This window comes from Pholis gunnellus, assembly GCF_910591455.1.
Source record: "Pholis gunnellus genome assembly, chromosome: 5".
Classification (NCBI taxonomy): Eukaryota; Metazoa; Chordata; class Actinopteri; order Perciformes; family Pholidae; genus Pholis; species Pholis gunnellus.
Window position 1 is genome coordinate 162833 of NC_136531.1, and position 21746 is coordinate 184578.

At 46.7% G+C, this 21746-nt stretch overlaps 3 protein-coding genes across 6 annotated transcripts in view; 2 read left to right on the forward strand and 1 right to left on the reverse strand.

The window, feature by feature from the left end:
* LOC306695593 (echinoderm microtubule-associated protein-like 6) overlaps nt 1–6266 on the forward strand; it is a gene marked incomplete at both ends in the record, with an annotated part of 30063 nt that extends 23797 nt beyond the window's left edge. For both annotated transcript variants that reach the window (XM_079158877.1, XM_079158878.1), the window contains 11 exons: nt 1226–1399; nt 1575–1783; nt 1866–2023; nt 2581–2695; nt 2782–2970; nt 3050–3222; nt 3320–3482; nt 3623–3726; nt 4699–4852; nt 4935–5035; nt 5618–6266. In XM_079158877.1, coding sequence (XP_079015003.1) covers nt 1226–1399; nt 1575–1783; nt 1866–2023; nt 2581–2695; nt 2782–2970; nt 3050–3222; nt 3320–3482; nt 3623–3726; nt 4699–4852; nt 4935–5035; nt 5618–5642 — 1565 coding nt within the window. The remainder of the gene's footprint in view (nt 1–1225; nt 1400–1574; nt 1784–1865; nt 2024–2580; nt 2696–2781; nt 2971–3049; nt 3223–3319; nt 3483–3622; nt 3727–4698; nt 4853–4934; nt 5036–5617) is intronic.
* Nucleotides 6267–9785: 3519 nt separating this feature from the next.
* On the forward strand, nt 9786–18365 carry mtif2 (mitochondrial translational initiation factor 2). Of its 3 annotated transcripts, none has more exons than XM_079158894.1 (14): nt 9786–9914; nt 12210–12370; nt 13475–13580; nt 14537–14708; nt 14935–15095; nt 15189–15365; nt 15461–15600; nt 15814–15938; nt 16139–16343; nt 16468–16720; nt 17022–17162; nt 17232–17396; nt 17695–17835; nt 17915–18365. In XM_079158894.1, the coding sequence occupies exons 2-14, from the start codon at nt 12212–12214 to the stop codon at nt 18082–18084; spliced, it is 2115 nt and encodes a 704-aa protein (XP_079015020.1). In that variant the 5' UTR covers nt 9786–9914; nt 12210–12211; the 3' UTR covers nt 18085–18365. The 3 variants fall into 3 exon arrangements, with proteins under 3 accessions (XP_079015020.1, XP_079015021.1, XP_079015022.1); XM_079158895.1 differs by having other exon boundaries at nt 9810–9914; nt 12164–12370; XM_079158896.1 differs by lacking the exon at nt 9786–9914 and adding an exon at nt 10696–10806 and having other exon boundaries at nt 12164–12370.
* Nucleotides 18366–18399: 34 nt separating this feature from the next.
* On the reverse strand, nt 18400–21479 carry sde2 (SDE2 telomere maintenance homolog (S. pombe)). Its single transcript, XM_079158897.1, has 7 exons — nt 21366–21479; nt 21009–21126; nt 20814–20925; nt 19756–19925; nt 19571–19682; nt 19273–19401; nt 18400–19067 (listed from the first exon to the last, which is right to left on the reverse strand). Exons 1-7 carry the CDS (start codon nt 21465–21467, stop codon nt 18644–18646), a joined length of 1167 nt encoding a protein of 388 aa, XP_079015023.1. The 5' UTR covers nt 21468–21479; the 3' UTR covers nt 18400–18643.
* Nucleotides 21480–21746: the final 267 nt, after the last annotated feature.

Genomic DNA, 21746 nt, shown 5'->3' on the forward strand with positions numbered 1-21746 from the left:
GAGCCCACCAGAGATTAACAGAAGAGTCACAGCTGATCCATCTGTCAAAGCTCCAAACATCCAAAGTAATTTTTAGAAGTCTGCTGCTGCAACTTTACTACCTTTTGGTCTGGATTTGTTTTGTTTTGCGCCGACTGAGCCGATCGTCCCAAAAAACACAACTTGTCTCAATCTGTGCTGACTTAATGGAACTCCTGTGTGATCGTGGCTGAAGGAGTTGATAGTGTTTGCTCTAAATGTTTGCATACACGGTGAAAGTGAAAAAGAAGCAGTTTGTATTTTTCCCCAAACCCTGAATCCAAAACAGTCTCTTATACCAGATTTGCTCTGTTGAATCAGCATGTCGGTTCCGGGTGGAAGGTGTCCGGTTCCATACATCTCCTCCCTCTACTCTTAATTCTCAGCCTGTTCTCCCTGATACGCTCCACTCCTCACTTGCTTTGGTTCCATTTCCTTACCTCCTCAGTCCATTGTTTCCTTTATTCTTTGATGTTTTGCCTCCTTAATTTCATGGCTCTTTGATTCCTTCGTTCCCTGATTCCTTGGTCCATCAACTCCTTGATTCCATGATTCTCTGTTTCTCTGTTCTTTGGTTCCTTTACTACCTTAAGTCCTTGATTCCTTAGGTTCCCCAGGTTCCTGTCTGCACATAACCTTGTTTTCTTAAAGCCGTGCCTTGTGTGTTGCTTCCACAGTGCCTGGGAACCTCTAGTCTTCTGCTCCTTGATACTGTGGGTCTTAGGTTACTTGGTTCTACTGTTCTTTGAATCCTTGGTTCCACAGTTTTAAGTTAAGTTTAAACTTAACGCTTGATAAAGTTATTTTAAAGCTAACGCCCCCGATAAAGCCAATTTAACCTTAACGCTTAACGCTAACGCCCCTGATAATCTTTTTTCTCTTTATTAGATTAATAGTTGATTAATCAAAGTAATAATTGACAGAATAGTTGATTATCAACATAGTTGTTAGTTGCAGCCCTAGTTAGGTCCTTTGGTTCTTTGACTCCTGGGCTACCATAGTACCTTGGGTCCCTGGTACTACAGTTCCTTGGCCCATTGATACTGTGGCTCTTAGGTTCCTAGGTGCTATGGTTCCGGGGCTACCTTACTACCTTAGGCCCTCTGGTCCACAGTTCCTTGGATCCTTAGACCATGCGTGTGTTGTTGCCTTGGTTTTGTGGCTCCTCGGCTCTTTTGGTTCCTACATTTGTCCTTTCCTCTATCAGGCCTCGCTCCATCCATCCACGTTTGGGATGCCATGACCAAGCAGACATTGTCCATCCTCCGCTGTTCCCACGCTAAAGGTGTCGGCTACGTCAACTTCAGCGCCACAGGAAAGCTGCTGCTGTCGGTGGGAGTGGAGCCTGAACACACCATCACAGTGTGGAGGTGGCAGGAAGGTACAACGTCCTTTATTAGTTTTTAGGAGCGGCTGCGGTTCAGGAAGGTAGAACGGTCGTCCATTAAGATCCAAGAAGATACTGAGCCCCAGTAAGGGGGAATGCTTTGAGTGGTTTATGATTATGCCATAGAGACGTATTGACTTGGAAAGTGACCTTTGACCTTCTCTGCCAGGCACCAAGGTGACTTGTAAAGGTGGCCACGCCGAGCGGATCTTTGTGGTGGAGTTCAGACCGGACTCTGACACCCAGTTTGTGTCGGTGGGAATCAAACACATCAAGTTCTGGACTCTGGTCGGAGGATCGCTCGTTTACAAGAAAGGCGTGATCGGCTCGGTGGAGGACGGCCGCATGCAGACCATGCTGTCTGTCGCCTTCGGTGCTGTAAGACCAGAACCGTGGAGCTCTGACTCACCTCCTAAAATAAGATGCATAAACCTGTGTTAAGTCAGTGTTTTGTCTCCAGGGCAACCTGACGTTCACCGGCGCGATAAACGGAGACGTTTACGTTTGGAGGGAGCACTTCCTGGTTCGAGTGGTGGCGAAGGCGCACAGTGGTCCAGTCTTCACCATGTACACCACCCTGAGGGACGGACTCATCGTCACCGGAGGGAAGGAAAGACCGTGAGTACCCGAGAATCGACATGCTTTTATCCCAGCTACAGTTAGAAACTCAAACCTTTCAGCACATCTGTGGTGGTAACTTCTGATCCACCACACTGAAGGCTCTAGGTCACAATTAGTCTTTTTACATCCTGGTTCTTCTTGTTCTCACACCTGTAGCATAACAATAACAGTGCCTCTGGTGGGTTCAGCAAAGGTCTGAGTTCCAGGTGACGGACCGGACAAACTGTGGCTCTTGAGGCCTGTGATGGTTTAAAGATGATCAGAGAGAACTGTGGCAGGACTTGACATGAGGGCCAACTCTTGGTCTCAGATGAAAGATGAGACAATTGGTTCTTTCCTGACTCCCATATTTGTTTCATGAAGCAGGAATAGGTTACACCCGGACCAAATCCTGAAGCCAAGACTTGGGGGTGCAGTTGGTTTTAGTTCATCTGGATCCACAATAGCTGAGGCAGCTGATGTTCCTGGCCCTTTGAATGTGATACATAGGGCAAGCAGTGCATTAAGAACAATGAAAATAAAGCCATGATATGTCTGTTGGTTGCATGTGACAGGACTAAAGAGGGCGGCGCTGTCAAGCTGTGGGATCAGGAGATGAAGCGCTGCAGAGCGTTTCAGCTGGAGACCGGCCAGCCGGTGGAGAACGTCCGATCCGTCTGCAGAGGGAAGGTACGACGCTCATCAGATCACATTTATAAAGTTCTGATGCAGCATAAACGCAAACCGTATGACTCTTTTTGTCCCTGATGGTCCAGGGTAAAATCCTGGTGGGCACCAAAGATGGCGAGATCATAGAGGTTGGAGAAAAGAACGCCGCCTCCAACACCATGATCAACGGACACACTCAGGGAGGCATCTGGGGTTTGGCAACTCATCCTTTCAAAGACGTCTTCATCTCCGCCAGCGATGACGGCACCATCCGAATATGGGACCTGGCTGATAAGGTAGCGGGTCTGAAGACTGGGATTGAGGATGTGGGTTCAACATTTTAACTACTCATTTGTTCTGTTTTCTGTGTGTTAGAAACTTCTGAACAAGGTGAGTTTGGGCCACCCTGCCAAGTGCACCTCCTACAGTCCCAACGGAGAGATGGTTTCCATCGGTATGGAGAACGGAGAGTTCATAGTCCTGCTGGTCAACTCCCTCACCGTCTGGGGCAAGAAGAGAGACCGCAGCATCGCCATCCAGGACATACGGTACAACTTCAGTCTTTAACAGATATCAGGTCTTTAACACCTCTATGTTGAACCTTGATCAACTGCACATATTTTTGGGGGTCTTCTTGTGGTTCAGGTTCAGTCCAGACAACCGATTCTTGGCGGTGGGTTCGGTTGAGAGTGCTGTGGATTTCTACGACCTTTCTCTGGGACCGTCTCTTAACAGGATTGGCTACTGTAAGGACATCCCTGGCTCCGTCATCCAGATCGACTTCTCGGCTGACAGCAAACATATCCAGGTTAAAAAAGACTAAAAAACCCAAGTTAACTGGTTTAGTTTAGTCAGGAACAAATGTAGGCTTGGTGCTCCTTGTTATATGGTGCAGATGCTTACATCAGTGAACTGACTAAAACGTGAAATCCTTCATTTCCACCCCAGGTGTCCACCAGCACCTACAATCGGCAGGTGCATGAAGTTCCCTCAGGAAAGATTGTCACAGAGCAGTCTGTATTTGAGAGGATCACCTGGGCTACCTGGACCAGGTGAGGCTGACGGGAGATCAAAATATCACTGGGTCTCAGATGCTCTAATATACTGTGAGATGTGTCAAGTTTAGGGAACATCATCCTGTTGGGTCTAATGCTGCGTTCACACCAAACGCGGCGCGAATTATTCGCGAGAGTAGATTACATACAAAGTCTATGCACAGACGCGATGAGACCGGATTGACGCAAATTCGCGTCCAACGCCCCAAACGCGTGAGTTGAAGTTTTTCCACTTCGGTGAAAAAAATGGCGTGACGCTGTGGCACGATAGCCAATCAGCTTTGAGATGTTTCTCCTGTCATCAGTGACTTCCTGCCGTTGTTGAATCAGGAAATAAATGCTGTAGCCGTCTGTGTTCACCCAGAGCTCTACGATCCCTCATATCAGTAGAGACCAGACTATGTGTAGACGTGTGTGTGTGTGTGTGTGTAAACCATATGGTACAAACGAATACACGCTGCCGTATTCACGTCAAGATGACGTTATGTTGAGTGTTGATGGAGCTGCTACAATGTTAGCATAGCCTAGCACCGATCGATCCGAGCTCCATTGAGAAAACAAGTACACATCGGCATCATTACGTAGTTATTTCGGAGTTTATTGCCGTTAAATCACAGCAAGTCAGTGTATTGTGTGTTCATACAGCTGTAGTAAACAGCGACATGTGGCTCGCTAGACACAGTGAGCTCGATGAAATCCACGGAGCTCCTCCGGACTATGTTATGAACCAGACATGACGGCGTTTAGAAATAAGGTTATTTTTACACGGTTGATGGCGGACAGTTGAACGGCTTTCAGGCCGATAAGCCACGCCCCCTCTCCGACGTGTCCAGCACGATTCACGCGAATGAACACAAATAGTCGCCGGAGAGACCGGCGGCGCGAATGACACAATTATTTGCGCCGCGTTTGGTGTGAACAACGGCATTAGGAACATACTGAAGAGCTTAGTTGCTTTTGTTTTCTCAGCATCCTCGGTGACGAGGTTCTTGGAGTTTGGCCTCGTAACACAGAGAAGGCCGACGTTAACTGTGCTTGTGTTTCTCACGCCGGCCTCAACCTGGTGACCGGAGACGACTTCGGCCTCATCAAGCTCTTTGACTTCCCGTGCTCTGAGAAATTTGTAAGCTTAACGTCGGTAATGACGATGAAATCTTCACTTCATTGACCTCTTCGTACTTAATCTTCTGGTCTTTACCTCACAGGCGAAACACAAGCGCTACTTCGGTCACTCCGCTCACATCACAAACGTTCGCTTCTCCTGCGACGATAAATTCGTCATCAGCGCCGGTGGCAGCGACTGCAGGTGAGATTAAGTTCAGAGGAAATACCTGAATAGTGTCCAATCGGGACCAATCAGAAGTATTATTTATTTATTACAAACATTCAGCAAAGAGAAGAAGAAGAAACTGCTTCGAAGACACAAAAGAGGTTTTTACACTCACCGATGAAACATTTCTAAATTCTAAAAATCTAAAATAAAATATTTTTTCTGGATGGAATCAAATATAAACGTACACAGTGGCCATGTTGGTGCGCATTAGGGCATGTTAGTGGATGTTAGCCCACTTTAGTTCATGTTAGTGCACGTTAGTTCATGTTAGTGCACGTTAGTTCATGTTAGGGCACGTTGGTTCATGTTAGTGCACGTTAGTTCACGTTAGTGCACGTTGGTTCACGTTAGGGCACTTTAGTTCACGTTAGTGCACGTTAGTGCACTTTAGTTCACGTTAGTGCACGTTAGTTAGCCTCGTTAGCTACTAGCCGCTGGCTCGGCTGTCGCCATGTTGAGAGCCATGCGGAGACAATCAATGTGCTCCGGGATAAATCATGGAATAATGTAACGTTTATTGTGAAATAAACATATTTCTCTGTTTCTTCCCTGCAGTTTATTTGTGTGGAAATGTCAGTGAGATCCTCCATCTTCCTCTTCTTCCTCTTCCTCCTCCTGTGATGCTGCAGTCTGCTAACTCTTCAGCTCCTTTAACTTGAAAACCACACGGGACAGGAAGTGACATCACAGGGGATCAAACCTGTGACGGTACTGTATGTTATTGTGACGTAGTTCTTTATATTTCAGGTTCTCTGTGTTGTTAAATCGTGTTTGTTTGTCAGAATGTGCCTTTTTAACTCTGACCAAACATTTGATAAAACTTTATTTATAATCGTGGTGCTATGAAATGTGATCATTTAGGGCTTTTTACAGATGTGTTGTTTTGTATGTTGTTCTGTCTGATGATGATGAAGATGTTCTATGTTCCTGCACTGAGTTCTTAAATGAAGTAGAACAAATAGAAGAAAGATGGATCTTAGTTTGATCCCAGTAAAAAAAAAAAAAGTAATTCTACCTCAAAATACAATAAAGTGAAACTTTTTTAAGGTTTTCAAATTAGAGTTCATTGAGGAGAACAGACACGTGGGAACCTTTTCTGTCCACAAGGTGGCGCTGTGTTCTCTTCGAGAACCGTAGAAATATAACTTTAAAGAAACTGAACGCTTTTCAACCTCTGAATGAGGATTTAAAGAGAAATACTTTCTGTGAGGAACTGTTCTATATGAAACTGTTCTGTGAGGAACTGTTCTATATGAAACTGTTCTGTGAGGAACTGTTCTGTGAGGAACTGTTCTGTATGAAACTGTTCTGTGAGGAACTGTTCTATATGAAACTGTTCTGTGAGGAACTGTTCTATATGAAACTGTTCTGTGAGGAACTGTTCTGTATGAAACTGTTCTGTATGAAAACTGTTCTGTGAGGAACTGTTCTGTATGAAACTGTTCTGTGGGGAACTGTTCTATATGAAACTGTTCTGTGAGGAACTGTTCTGTGAGGAACTGTTCTGTATGAAACTGTTCTGTGAGGAACTGTTCTATATGAAACTGTTCTGTGAGGAACTGTTCTGTATGAAACTGTTCTGTGAGGAACTGTTCTATATGAAACTGTTCTGTGAGGAACTGTTCTATATGAAACTGTTCTGTGAGGAACTGTTCTGTATGAAACTGTTCTGTGAGGAACTGTTCTGTATGAAACTGTTCTGTATGAAAACTGTTCTGTGAGGAACTGTTCTGTATGAAACTGTTCTGTGGGGAACTGTTCTATATGAAACTGTTCTATATGAAACTGTTCTGTGGGGAACTGTTCTATATGAAACTGTTCTGTATGAAAACTGTTCTGTGAGGAACTGTTCTATATGAAACTGTTCTGTGGGGAACTGTTCTATATGAAACTGTTCTGTATGAAAACTGTTCTGTGAGGAACTGTTCTATATGAAACTGTTCTGTGAGGAACTGTTCTATATGAAACTGTTCTGTGGGGAACTGTTCTATATGAAACTGTTCTGTGAGGAACTGTTCTGTGGGGAACTGTTCTATATGAAACTGTTCTGTATGAAAACTGTTCTGTGCGGAACTGTTCTATATGAAACTGTTCTGTGAGGAACTGTTCTGTGGGGAACTGTTCTATATGAAACTGTTCTGTATGAAAACTGTTCTGTGCGGAACTGTTCTATATGAAACTGTTCTGTGAGGAACTGTTCTATATGAAACTGTTCTGTGAGGAACTGTTCTATATGAAACTGTTCTGTGAGGAACTGTTCTATATGAAACTGTTCTGTGAGGAACTGTTCTATATGAAACTGTTCTGTGAGGAACTGTTCTGTGAGGAACTGTTCTGTATGAAACTGTTCTGTGAGGAACTGTTCTATATGAAACTGTTCTGTGAGGAACTGTTCTATATGAAACTGTTCTGTGGGGAACTGTTCTATATGAAACTGTTCTATATGAAACTGTTCTGTGAGGAACTGTTCTATATGAAACTGTTCTGTGAGGAACTGTTCTATATGAAACTGTTCTATATGAAACTGTTCTGTGAGGAACTGTTCTATATGAAACTGTTCTGTGAGGAACTGTTCTATATGAAACTGTTCTGTATGAAACTGTTCTGTGAGGAACTGTTCTATATGAAACTGTTCTATATGAAACTGTTCTGTGAGGAACTGTTCTATATGAAACTGTTCTGTGAGGAACTGTTCTATATGAAACTGTTCTGTATGAAACTGTTTTGTGAGGAACTGTTCTGTATGAAACTGTTCTGTGGGGAACTGTTCTGTGGGGAACTGTTCTATATGAAACTGTTCTGTATGAAAACTGTTCTGTGCGGAACTGTTCTATATGAAACTGTTCTGTGAGGAACTGTTCTGTGGGGAACTGTTCTATATGAAACTGTTCTGTATGAAAACTGTTCTGTGCGGAACTGTTCTATATGAAACTGTTCTGTGAGGAACTGTTCTATATGAAACTGTTCTGTGAGGAACTGTTCTATATGAAACTGTTCTGTGAGGAACTGTTCTATATGAAACTGTTCTGTGAGGAACTGTTCTATATGAAACTGTTCTGTGAGGAACTGTTCTGTGAGGAACTGTTCTGTATGAAACTGTTCTGTGAGGAACTGTTCTATATGAAACTGTTCTGTGAGGAACTGTTCTATATGAAACTGTTCTGTGGGGAACTGTTCTATATGAAACTGTTCTATATGAAACTGTTCTGTGAGGAACTGTTCTATATGAAACTGTTCTGTGAGGAACTGTTCTATATGAAACTGTTCTGTGAGGAACTGTTCTATATGAAACTGTTCTATATGAAACTGTTCTGTGAGGAACTGTTCTATATGAAACTGTTCTGTGAGGAACTGTTCTATATGAAACTGTTCTGTATGAAACTGTTTTGTGAGGAACTGTTCTATATGAAACTGTTCTGTATGAAACTGTTCTGTGGGGAACTGTTCTGTGAGGAGCTGTTCTATATGAAACTGTTCTGTGAGTAACTGTTCTGTATGAAATCTGTTCTATATGAAACTGTTCTATATGAAACTGTTCTATATGAAATCTGTTTTGTAGCTCATCAAGTTTACAGAACAATGTTTATTTTTGTAGAGCTTCGTCTAACTAAAGAATATAAATACTCATATTTAGAAGTATATAGAAGTTAATCAGGCAAACGGTTTGGGAACCACAGGTTCTCTAGAGAACCAACAGCCTCAGTCAGAACAGAAACTGTATTTAAGAGTTTGATAAATTAGAGTTAAGAATCGTTGAGTGTCGTCTTAATAAATTACAGCGCAAAGATTAATGTTGGTACAGGTGACGGTACTTTATTAAAGGAACATGAGCTCACCTTTAGTACTTTTGGAGTTCCACAGGGTTCCGTGTTGGGTTCCTTGTTATTTCACGTGAACAAACTTTACCCGTGTGGACGTCGGACACCTGATCGTCTCACGCGTAGTTCAAACTGAAGGAAACTGTTCCGTAAGGAGATGTGGTTCTGGGGTTCTGGGGTTCTGGTGGTTCTGTGTGAACAGAAGATTTATTTTGTAAAGTTAAAGATGTTAAATGTTGTTGTGAGTGTTTTTAGATCATCTAGATGTTGAGCTTCGTTTACGACGCTGTAACTTTTGTTTTCATTAAAAAAAAATGTATAAACAGCATAAACACAACTTTATTAATAACAAACTGACCGACGGTCAAACCTGACTTGTTGCTATGGTGACTAACTTCAGGATGCATTCAAAAATCAACAATAAACTTGTCTTTAAAAAAGAAAGTGTGTGTGTGTGTGTGTGTGTGTGTGTGTGTGTGTGTGTGTGTGTGTGTGTGTGTGTGTGTGTGTGTGTGTGTGTGTGTGTGTGTGTGTGTGTGTGTGTGTGTGTGTGTGTGTGTGTGTGTGTGTGTGTGTGTGTGTGTGTGTGTGTGTGTGTGTGTGTGTGTGTGTGTGTGTGTGTGTGTAAAACATCAAAACGAGCATCAAAGTGTTTCACAGACATAAAAGGTCAAATAATAGAACATGATACAGATATAACTATATAGATCTATAGATCTATATAGATAGATCTATATATAACAGATATACAGAATAAATCTGAACGAGGTCTGAAAACTACAATAGCCTACAGATCTAACCGGAAGTCACTGTTTGTTCTGCTGCCGGATCTTGTTTCAAGCTCGTCTCCATCCAGAGTCTCAGGCAGAAGCAGGTCTACTCCAGACCAGCAGGAGGCGCTCCGGACCAGCTGGTCCTGTACAAGGTGTCATGGCGGCTCCCTGTCGGACGTTTCCTTCACGGTGAAACTGAACCAACTGATGAAGAGTTAGTTTGAGGATGAGCTGAAAGAAGAAGAAGCACGTGACTCTCAGGTGAGACAGAACTCGGTTCACCTGAGAGTTCTTTACTGTCCTCGCGCTCTGTGTCTCCTTCTGGTCTAACGTCTCGTGTGGGTCGGACGGACTCGCCAGACTTCGTCTGTTTTCAAACGGGTTAGGGACCGAACGTCCGCCCGTTCGTCTGTGAAAGTTCTATTAATCCATTCAGCGTAGAAATAATCCAACTAAACAGCAGGTAGGTCAAATACCAACAAAGCCCACCGGTACGAGACCGGATCAGAACAAGGCCCGCCTGCTTCTCCAGGTGTGGAGTCAGTGGAGAAGGTTCTGGTGGATCCCAGAACCTTTCCATGGTTCTTGATCATGACACTAGTCTGGTTTCTCTGCTGTTGGTGAGTCTGGATGAGCTGAGGGTCTCGGTGGTCTAGGAAAGGGTTGAAGGACAGATGTCCCACAGGAACACAAGGGGCCTTTAGATGAAATCTGGTTCTGGTTGTGGGACCAGGTCTCCCAGCGTCCCTGGTGCTGGATCAACGTAAATGAAGCAAAGCAGTTCTTTGTAGGTTTGATGACTTTGACTCTCTACTGTTGCACTGAGTAGTCCTGAGGATGTAGACCAGCAGCAGGTCCTGATGGTGTCCATCCAGCACCCTGAAGGTCTGCGCTGACCAGCTCAGACCTTCATTCTATCTTCTCCTCGTCTCTTCATCACACCTTCCAGTGGAAAACATCTCGTTTAGTTCCAATCCCAAAGAAACACTGTGAGGAGTCGTAGACCTGAGACCTGGAGACCTGAGACCTGGAGACCTGGAGACCTGAGACCTGGAGACCTGAGACCTGGAGACCTGTGACCTAAAGACCTGAGACTTGTAGACCTGAGATCTGGAGGAGGAGGAGGAGGAGGACTCCCCAGTGATGATGAAGGGTCAGCAGATATAAATATCTTGGGGTCTATCACTGTGGAGGATCAATCAGAGGCTCAGGCCTCAGGCCTCTAGAGGTCACTAGAGGTCACTGTAGGGCCGAGTAAAGAACGATTGTTTCTGTTGAAGGCGTCTTTAAAGGACCCAGAAGCTCGTTCAGTGAGAGACTCAGAGTTCTACTGAAGGTCTTTGGTTCCAGCAGCTGTTAGGTTTTTAGATTTAGCATCTTTCTGACGCCAATCGTGTTTTCTGTGACAGTTTATTATTTATTCTTTGTAATGTGTTTTCTGTCTGTTGTGCACTGTGGACTGTGTCTATTGTTGTGTGTGTGTGTGTGTGTCTATTGTTGTGTGTCTATTGTCTGTGTGTGTGTGTGTCTATTGTTGTGTGTGTGTGTGTCTATTGTTGTGTGTCTATTGTTGTCTATTGTGTGTCTGTTGTCTGTGTGTGTCTATTGTCTGTGTCTATTGTTGTCTATTGTGTGTCTGTTGTCTGTGTGTGTCTATTGTTGTCTGTGTGTGTCTATTGTTGTGTGTCTATTGTCTGTGTGTCTATTGTTGTCTATTGTTGTGTGTGTGTGTCTGTTGTTGTCTGTGTGTGTCTATTGTTGTCTATTGTTGTGTGTGTGTCTATTGTTGTCTGTGTGTGTCTATTGTTGTGTGTGCGTGTGTGTCTATTGTTGTGTGTGTGTGTCTATTGTTGTGTGTGTGTGTCTATTGTTGTGTCTATTGTTGTCTGTGTGTGTCTATTTTTGTGTGTGTGTCTATTGTTGTCTATTGTTGTGTGTGTGTGTGTGTCTATTGTTGTGTGTGTGTGTGTGTGTGTGTGTCTATTGTTGTCTATTGTTGTCTGTGTGTGTCTATTGTTGTGTGTGTGTGTCTATTGTTGTCTGTGTGAGTCTATTGTTGTCTGTGTGTGTCTATTGTTGTGTGTCTATTGTTGTGTGTGTGTGTGTGTGTGTGTCTATTGTTGTCTGTGTGAGTCTATTGTTGTCTGTGTGTGTCTATTGTTGTCTGTGTGTCTATTGTTGTCTATTGTTGTCTGTGTGTGTGTGTGTCTATTGTTGACTATTGTTGTCTGTGTTTGTCTATTGTTGTGTGTGTGTGTCTATTGTTGTGTCTATTGTCTGTGTGTGTGTCTATTGTTGTCTGTCTATTGTTGTGTGTGTGTGTGTGTGTGAGTCTATTGTTGTCTATTGTTGTCTGTGTGTGTCTATTGTTTTGTGTGTGTGTGTCTATTGTTGTGTGTGTCTATTGTTGACTATTGTTGTCTGTGTGTGTCTGTTGTTGTCTATTGTTGTGTGTGTGTGTCTGTTGGATGAATAAAGTTTTCTAATCTTGTTGTTGTCACAACATCCAGACAGCATCAGAGGACCAATCAGAGAGCCTAACCTGTCCCTCTACAGGTATGAATGTGATGTCATCAGTGATGCGGGGGGCCCGCCGGCTCGTCCTCGTGGACCCGGCTCAGCTCAGCCACTTCCTGTCTCCGCCCGTCCTCCGTCCGGCTCGAAGCTCCGCCCCCTCGCTCACCTGTGAACAGAACAGGAAGTTCGCCTCCAAACAGGTGAGTCTTGACTCGACGGTCCCGTTAGCCGGATCACGTTCAGGATGAGATCACATGAGTCAGGCTTTTCTGGCAGAATCACCATAGCAACACTTCCATGAGCCTGAATTAAAGATGATGAAGGTGATGATGAAGGTGATGATGAAGGTGATGATGAAGGTGATGATGAAGGTGGACTCATGAAAAGAACAGAATCACTGCTGATTATGAAGAACACACACACACACACTGATCCACCACACACAGTCACACACATTCAAACTGCTAGTTCTACATGTAATCCACACACACACACACACACACATACATGTACACACACACACACACACACACACACACACACACATACATGTACACACACACACACACACATATACATGATACATGAGCGCATACAGCACATCTATCCTCATCAGCATCTCTTCATTGGTATCAGTTAGATGCTCTTTGTTTTGATCTTCTTGGTGAAGAGTTGAGATCCTTCTTGTCTCTAGATCTCATTGGATGATGGTTCCATGAAGCTGCTGCCAGCAGCACGTTTAAAGACGAGTCCTGTGATTGGTCGGACTGATGAGGCTCTTAAAATGAGCCGATACATGTTCCAACACTGACGCATCAACGTGTCTGTGACGTGTCGCCGTGCTTCTTGTCTCGCCCTCTCAGCGGTGGAGGTGTTAGATGATGTCATGATGATGTCATGATGATGGTCTGGAGCTCCTCACATGAGTTCATGATCATCTCCTGCTCGTCAGCGGAGCAGAAAGAGGCTCTTTCTCTCACTTCATCTGCATCGTACTGTTAGAACATCATGGTTTCTGTGATCGACGCTTCCTCCTTCTGAAGCAGGACGATCAACGACCCTGATGACTGAAGTCTGGTTCTAGTCTGGATCTAGTGAACGAGACCGTTTGAGCGGATCAGCCTTTGAGGAACCGAGATAGCCTGACTTCAACCATCGGGTTCCTTTAAGCTGCTAACAGGACATCTGATCCACTTAGTGAACCACGAGAAACGAGGCCCTGCTGTGATGTCACCGCCTGTTTGAAACATAAACATAACATTTAAAGATGTAAACACACTAGATGTTGTGATGTGTCATCACAGGTCAAAGGTCAGAGGAAGCAGAAGGTCAAAGTGGACAAACAGGAAGTGGAGATCAGACAGAGGATGACGGCGGCGTCTCTCGCTGAGGCCATGAACAAAGACTTCGGTAAGATTCATGTTATCAATAAAGTTTATTCAAAGTGATTCAGTCTTTTCATAACAAAGTTTATTTAATGAAGATAAAGAGTTTTTTATTCTCATCGTAGTGATACGACGACAAACAATATACAAGATTAACAATTAATTAATACAACGACACGACCAGCTCACTGTCTGTAGTCCTCCTCTCTGTAGTGCTCCTCCTCTCTGTAGAGCTCCTCCTCTCTGTAGAGCTCCTCCTCTCTGTAGTGCTCCTCCTCTCTGTAGAGCTCCTCCTCTCTGTAGTGCTCCTCCTCTCTGTAGAGCTCCTCCTCTCTGTAGAGCTCCTCCTCTCTGTAGAGCTCCTCCTCTCTGTAGTGCTCCTCCTCTCTGTAGTGCTCCTCCTCTCTGTAGAGCTCCTCCTCTCTGTAGAGCTCCTCCTCTCTCTCTGTAGAGCTCCTCCTCTCTGTAGAGCTCCTCCTCTCTGTAGTGCTCCTCCTCTCTGTAGTGCTCCTCCTCTCTGTAGAGCTCCTCCTCTCTGTAGAGCTCCTCCTCTCTGTAGAGCTCCTCCTCTCTCTCTGTAGAGCTCCTCCTCTCTGTAGAGCTCCTCCTCTCTCTCTGTAGAGCTCCTCCTCTCTGTAGAGCTCCTCCTCTCTGTAGAGCTCCTCCTCTCTCTCTGTAGAGCTCCTCCTCTCTCTCTGTAGAGCTCCTCCTCTCTGTAGAGCTCCTCCTCTCTCTCTGTAGAGCTCCTCCTCTCTGTAGAGCTCCTCCTCTCTGTAGAGCTCCTCCTCTCTCTCTGTAGAGCTCCTCCTCTCTGTAGTGCTCCTCCTCTCTGTAGTGCTCCTCCTCTCTGTAGAGCTCCTCCTCTCTGTAGAGCTCCTCCTCTCTCTCTGTAGAGCTCCTCCTCTCTGTAGAGCTCCTCCTCTCTGTAGCTGGAGGAGTCTTTGTAGGATAACGTTATTTAAGGTGTGTTTCTGTCTTCAGACCACGTCTTGGAGGCTCTCCTGAACACCTCTGTGGATGTGGACTCTCTGGAGCCGGACTCGGTTCTGGAGGAGAGGTGGATTAAGGAGGTGGTGACTCGGTCGGGGATGAAGTTCAGATGGGCCAAACTGAGTGAGAGCAGAGAGAGACCCAACAGGGACGTCCAGAGGAGGTACGAGGACAGGAAGTCTTTAAAGTCACATGAATTAACCTGATGTTCATTCACGCTGTTTCTACTGCGAGCGCAGCCAATCACACACCGACCAATCAGGAAGGACTACCAACCAACCGACCAATCAGCAAGGGACTACAAACCGATGACAATGACTGGTTGGTTGGTTGGTTGGTTGGTTGATTGATTTCTGAGACCTTTTCGTGTGACCTCTGACCCCCCTCAGACCTCCAGCTGACCCGTCTCTCCTGAAGCCCCGCCCCCCGGTGGTCACCATCATGGGCCACGTGGACCACGGTAAGACCACCCTGCTGGACAGTCTGAGGAAGAGCCAGATCGTCTCCACGGAGGCCGGAGGGATCACTCAGCACATCGGAGCTTTTCTAGGTAACGTTCACCTGAAGCTTCTCATCTGCTTTCATTCAACTTTATTCACAAAATAGAGTCTAAACAAACCTAACGGTGGGTTTTTTCTTCCAGTTCAGCTGGCTACAGGTGAGAAGATCACCTTTCTGGACACTCCGGGTCACGCTGCCTTCTCCTCAATGAGAGCCCGCGGAGCCAACGCCACCGACATCGTCGTCCTGGTGGTGGCGGCCGACGACGGCGTCATGAACCAGACGGTCGAGTCCATCCAGCACGCCAGGAGAGCCAAAGGTATGAGCTCCACCTGGCAGTCACTACTGAGGGCTATTTCTAAAGTGTTTATATTTGGTTTTGACCCCGTTTACACGGTTTTCTTCTTATCTCAGTTCCGATAATCGTGGCGGTGAATAAGTGTGATAAACCTCAGGCCGACCCTCAGAGAGTCAAACAGGAGCTGCTGGCTCATGATGTCGTCTGTGAGGAGTTTGGAGGAGACGTTCAGGCGATCCACGTCTCTGCTCTCAAGGTGAACTAGTTGAGTTTAATCCACGGTGGAGCCCCCTGCAGGTCGTCTTAAAGCTGCATTCTCTCTAGTGTCCACCAGGGGGCGACTCCTCTGGTTGTATAGAAGTCTATGAGAAAATGACTCTACTTCTCTCTTGATTTATTACCTCAGTAAACATTGTAAACATGAGTTTATGGTCTCAATCTATAGTTTCAAGTCTTGTTGGTGTTTTAGGGCGACAACCTGCTGGCTCTGGCCGAAGCCACGGTGGCGCTGGCAGAGGTTTTGGAGCTGAAGGCGGAGCCTAGTGGTGCCGTGGAGGGACTCGTCATCGAGAGTCGCACCGACAAAGGCAGAGGGTGAGTCATCAGTGACCTCTAGAGACAGAACGTAACTCTGGTTCTATGAGTTCTACATGAGCTCTAGAGACAGAATGTAACTCTGTAGAACTCATAGAACCAGACCGTATGATGGTCTGGTTCTATGAGTTCTACAGACCGTATGATGGTCTGGTTCTATGAGTTCTGCAGACCGTATGATGGTCTGGTTTTCCCCTCAGTCTGGTAACGTCGGCCCTCATCCAGCGGGGGACTTTGCGGCGAGGCTGCGTCCTGGTGGCGGGGAGGAGTTGGGCTAAAGTCCGTTTCCTCTTTGATGAGAACGGGCGAGCGGTGACGGAGGCCGGGCCGAGCTCGGCGGTCGAGGTGGTGGGTTGGAAAGAGCTGCCGTCTGCTGGAGACGTCATCGTGGAGGTCGAGTCTGAGGTCAGAAATACAAACATACGACACACCGGTGGTTCGATCCCCGCTGAGCTCTGTTGTCGTCACTAATCGCCTTTCTCCGGCCGAGCGGCAGCGAGTTAACGTTTATTTTGTTGTCATCGAGCAGCAGCGAGCAAGGGAGGCGGTGGAGTGGAGGAGTCATGCAGAGGAGCAGGAGAAGCTGCAGGAGGAGCAGAGCGTCATCGAGCTCAAACAGAAGCTCCACCTGGAGGAGTACAGGAAGGAGAGGGCGGGGCTAACGCACCTGAGCTGGAGGCAGAGGAAGTCGGCTCTGTACCGAGCCAACAAGAACAAGTTCGCCGTGAGGCCGAGCGAGAGGACGCAGAAAGACGAGCTGAGCCTGCCGCTCATCGTCAAAGGTACACACACACACACAGAGCTGGGCTCTGATTGGCTGCTCTCACTGTGACATCACACCTGGGCAGGGTTTCAACAGGTGACCTGCTTCTGTTTCTAGCTTCAGTAAATGGTTTGTTTCATGAATTCAGCTGCATTGAAACACTTTGATTCATTTGAAGTGAATTATCAGTAAATCAAGAATGATTTTAAGAAACGTGACGTGAAACACGAGGTCACCAGGAGAAGTTCATGCTCAGCCTGGTTTCAAAGCCATCGTCACGGTTCCCCTCACGGCCACACTGACCGACCTTTGACCTGCAGGTGACGTGGACGGCTCGGTGGAGGCCATCCTCCACATCCTGGACGGCTACGACGCCGAGCAGCAGTGTCAGCTGGAGCTGCTTCACTTCGGCATCGGGGACGTTTCAGAGAACGACGTCAACATGGCCGACGCGTTCACAGGTAGACGCTCAGAAACCCCAGAACCAGAACCCCAGAACCTCCCGCTGACGTTCCGTCTTCCTTCAACAGGTTCCATCTACGGCTTCAACGTCGCAGCCAGCAGGTCCGTCCAGCAGCTGGCGGCGCGGCGCGGCATCCCGCTGAGGCTGCACACCGTCATCTACAAGCTGATCGACGAGCTGAAGGACGAGCTGAGCAGCAAACTGCCTCCGCTGCTCTCGGAGAACGTCGTCGGTGAGCGACCGCAGATCTGTGTTGAACGTGTTCTTCAGGAACCGATCATTCTTTAGTTTAGTAGAACTAAACTCTGCTCAAACAGACAAAGAAGAAATCAGCTGGAAGCTTAGACTGAACCAGGAAGCTCGTGTTTAATATTCCTTCATATTTACTGATCGATAGATCTGTGATGTCACTAATGTGTCGTCTTGTTGAAGACGTTACAGTCAAACGTCCATAAATCTCAAAGCGAAAACATTTGTATTTACGTCTAACGAGGACAAAAACAAACAGGAAGCGGTTCGTCTCTCTGCAGGTGAAGCGACGGTTCTCGCCATGTTTGACGTCTCCGTGGGGAAGAAGAAGGTTCCTGTTGCCGGCTGTCGGGTCCAGAAGGGTCAGCTGGACCGCCGACTCAAGTTCAGACTGATCCGAGGCCGAGATGTCGTCTGGGAGGGTGAGTCAGAACCTGGTCTACTGTGACCAGCACACATCATTTATTACCACGTTCTCATCGTTCCCTCGTGTTCCTGCAGGTTCTCTGGTGGCGTTGAAGCACCACAAAGACGAGGTCCAGACGGTGAAGTCGGGGATGGAATGCGGTCTGTCGGCCGACGGAGACGCGGACTTCAGGTCCGGTGATGTCATCGTCTGTTTCGAGGCGCTGGACACTCAGCAGGTCACTTCCTGGGATCCTGGCTTCTAAACATCACTTCCCAGCATGCACTGCTGCACAAACGGACGTAACTCGTGTAAAATGTGATAATTTAACTTTGATGATGTAAAATTGTATTTTGGACATAAATCATCTGCAACATGACGTCACTTCCTGTCGTACCGTTTAAAAGCTGAAACGAGGTCTCGTGGTTTACTGAGACACGGGGTCCTGGTCTCGTGGTTTACTGAGACACGGGGTCCTGGTCTCGTGGTTTACTGGGACACGGGGTCCTGGTCTCGTGGTTTACTGGGACACTTTGTTTAATTAAACTAGTTCAAAACAAACAAACAAACCAGTTTCTTGTTTCAGAAACACTTTTATTACAAACGTTCAGATCAAGTTCAGATCAACGATGAAACTAAACCGTTATATTCAAAAAGGAGAAATGCTGCTCTCTGATTGGACGAATCCTCAAACAGTGTTTTGTCCTTCCTGTTAAAAAGCTACAAATGAAATTACAGATCAAACATTGAAGCAAATATGAAGCTATTAAAGAGGCGACTGTTCCTTTAAGACCCGGGACCTGAAGCCGGGACCTGGACCCGCTTCACTTCCTCTTGGTCTTGGCTGGTCTAGCGAGCAGCGCCGGGTCGATCTGATCTGGTCTCAGGTCCCTGATGGAGAAGAGTCTTTGAGCACGCTCCTTCAGCGTCCCCCCACACTTCAACCCCCGAGACATCAGTTCCTCCTTCAGGACCTCCAGACCCAGAGACTCCAGATCCACCAGAGACCGACCCACCAGAGACCGACCCGGAATTCTGGGAGTCTCTGGAGGACCCTGGTCCTCTAAGGGTGTAGCGGTCTGGTCTCTGGCTGTCTCTGGAGGACCCGGATCCTCTGAGGGTCTGACGGTCTGGTCTCTGGGGGTCTCTGGAGGACCCTGGTCCTCTGAGGATGTAGCGGTCTGGTCTCTCACGGTCTCTGGAGGATCCTGACCTCCTGCAGGTCTGCTGGTCTGCTGGTCTGAGGAGCTGAAGGAGACGATGATTTTAGTGAATGTTTGCTGGATCAGGACCCGAGAGGATCAGGACCCGAGAGGATCAGGACCCGAGAGGATCAGGACCCGAGAGGATCAGGACCCGAGAGGATCAGTTTAATATAAAACACTGTTATATATTATACATAGTCGGGGGTCCCTGACCTGAAGACCTGATCTAGAGGATCCAGTTCTCTAACCTGCTGCTTTGCTCAGGCTCCGCCTCCTCTGTCTTCTGCGTCGTCATGGTAACAGCAGCAGCTCCACAGCTGGAGGAGGATGAAGACTCCTCCTCTTCATCGTCCTCTGAGCTCAGCATCTCTCCGGTCCTGTAACCATGACAACACATTTAAAAACATTAGGGGAACAGATGTTTTAATGAGTCCTCCTCCTCCTCCTCCTCCTCCTCCTCCTCCTCCTCCTCCTCCTCCTCCTCCTCCTCCTCCTCCTCCTCCTCCTCCTCCTCCTCCTCCTCCTCCTCCTCCTCCTCCTCCTCACCAGAAACAGGCTGCTGCTGCGTTGTTCTTCTTCTTCTGTTTCTTCTTCTGCGGCTGCTCTCTGAGGTCACAGTTTGTTCTCTTTGGTGCTGAGCCGTCCTTCACCTGCAGACCTGAGAGACACAAAGAGAGGTTAGAGGAGGTCACATGACATCATGATGACATCATCATAGTGGGAGGAGTCACCCTTCATCACGGAGTCCTCCAGCCTCTCTGACAGGTCGTGACACTGTCTCTGGTACTCCGGGTCACTGAACTGGTGTTTAGGTTCAGAGAGCTTCCTCTGGAGGCGCTCCACACGACGCTGCTCCTTCTGCGCCTCCCTCTCTGTCTGCTGCTGCAGCCACTCAGCCATCCTACACACCACAGAAGAAGAGGAGGTCCATTTAGTTAACAAGGAGAAGAAGAGGTTACACTTAGTTAAGAAGAAGAGGAGGCACTCCTTCTGCGCCTCCCTCTCTGTCTGCTGCTGCAGCCACTCTACACACCACAGAGGAGGAGGAGGAGCTTCTTACTCTTTGTGGTTCACGTCTCTGTCTCCTCCCACTCAGGTCTCTACAGGAGGAGAATAATGTTGCACGGTATCGATACTAAAAGGTACCGCGGTACCCGGACGTTGAAAACGATACGATGTAGCATGTGTTTAGTATCGATGCTTCATTAACACAGAGCGATCAGAGCGCGCTCGCGGCTCCGCTTCCTGTCAGGCTGCCGGCATCGACTGTGAGGGGGCGGAGCTTCTCAGCGCTCACTCGCAGCGAGTGATCGCAGCGATTCGTGCTGTTCTATTAGAGGAGGAGGAGCTCCAGAGACCGTCTGCACAACCTGTTTCAAAGCCACACAGATCAAGAGAGGCAACCTGTCAAACATGGCAACCCGTCAAACATGGCAACCCGTCAAACATGGCAACCCGTCAAACATGGCAACGCACCGTTCAGACAGACACTGTTCACAGAGTTCACAGAACGACGGGTAGTTCATTAATATCTCTCTGTAGGCTTAACACTAATAACATGTGTTCAGTGTTCAAGAAGCTGGGCAGCAACAAGCTGGTAACAAAGGGAACCGTACAGATGTTTAATTTATATTTAATATATATATTACTGTTATAGATAAACATACCAGCATCGTATCGTAAGTATTTATGGCAGCTATCGTATCAAAGTCATAATGTTGGTATCGTGACAGCCCTAGAGGAGAAGAAGGAGAACTAGTAGAAGGAGGAGAAGTGGTAGTACTCTTACTCCTTCTCGTGGTTCACGTCTCGTAGTCTCCTCCCACTCAGGTCTCGACAGGCCTCCCTGTTTGTAGTCTTTTCGATCTGAGCTCCCAGAGCTCTCAGCATGGAGCCGAACCCTGAAAACACCACAGAAGAAGAACTCGTCTTTAATCTCCTGTTTCCTGAATAACTTTTTCTTATTTTGTCTATTTGAACGCACCTCCTTTCCCTCCACGGAGGCGGGGCTCCAGGTGATAGACGGCCCCGCTCTGCAGAACGTCCTCCAGGTGAGACACGCGACCATTTCTGACCACGTAGAAATCCGTAGAAGAAAGTCCCTACAGACAACAACGTTTAAACTTCTTTAAAGATGACTTTTACAGCTTTAACAGAAGCATCATACAGATAACGATATAGATTAACCTTTAATAAGTTAAACTTTAAGGAAACGAGCTAACGAGGCTAGCCTTCTGTTTGTGTTTGTTAGCTAACGTTAGCTACTGGGCTAACACTAAAGTTAAACAGTCAGCCCGCCATTGATTCTGTTTTCCCGCATAAACCTGTCGTGAACACTCACGTGCAGCTGGAAGAACCGGTCCAGAACGTCTCCGACCAGAGACCCGTCCGGAAACAGCGAGTTAGAGAAGCGCAGAAAGGGAGAGCTCACGATCACCTCCATGTTGTTAGGTTTCTGCTTACTGCTCAGGGCGCATGCGCTGCTGCTTCTTCTTCTGCGGGCTCAACACTCCGGAAAGAGAAGAGACGTCAACACGTCATCGCGACGCTACCTGCCGTCAATGAAATTAAGTAAAGTAAAGTAAATAATGAGTTGATTTAATATTCTATTTTATTGTATATATATTGTGCATTTTTATTGCGTTATGCTAATGTTGCAAAAAAAACACTTGCGGGATTAATAAAGTAACTATTTCTCTCTCTCTCTCTCTCTCTCTCTCTC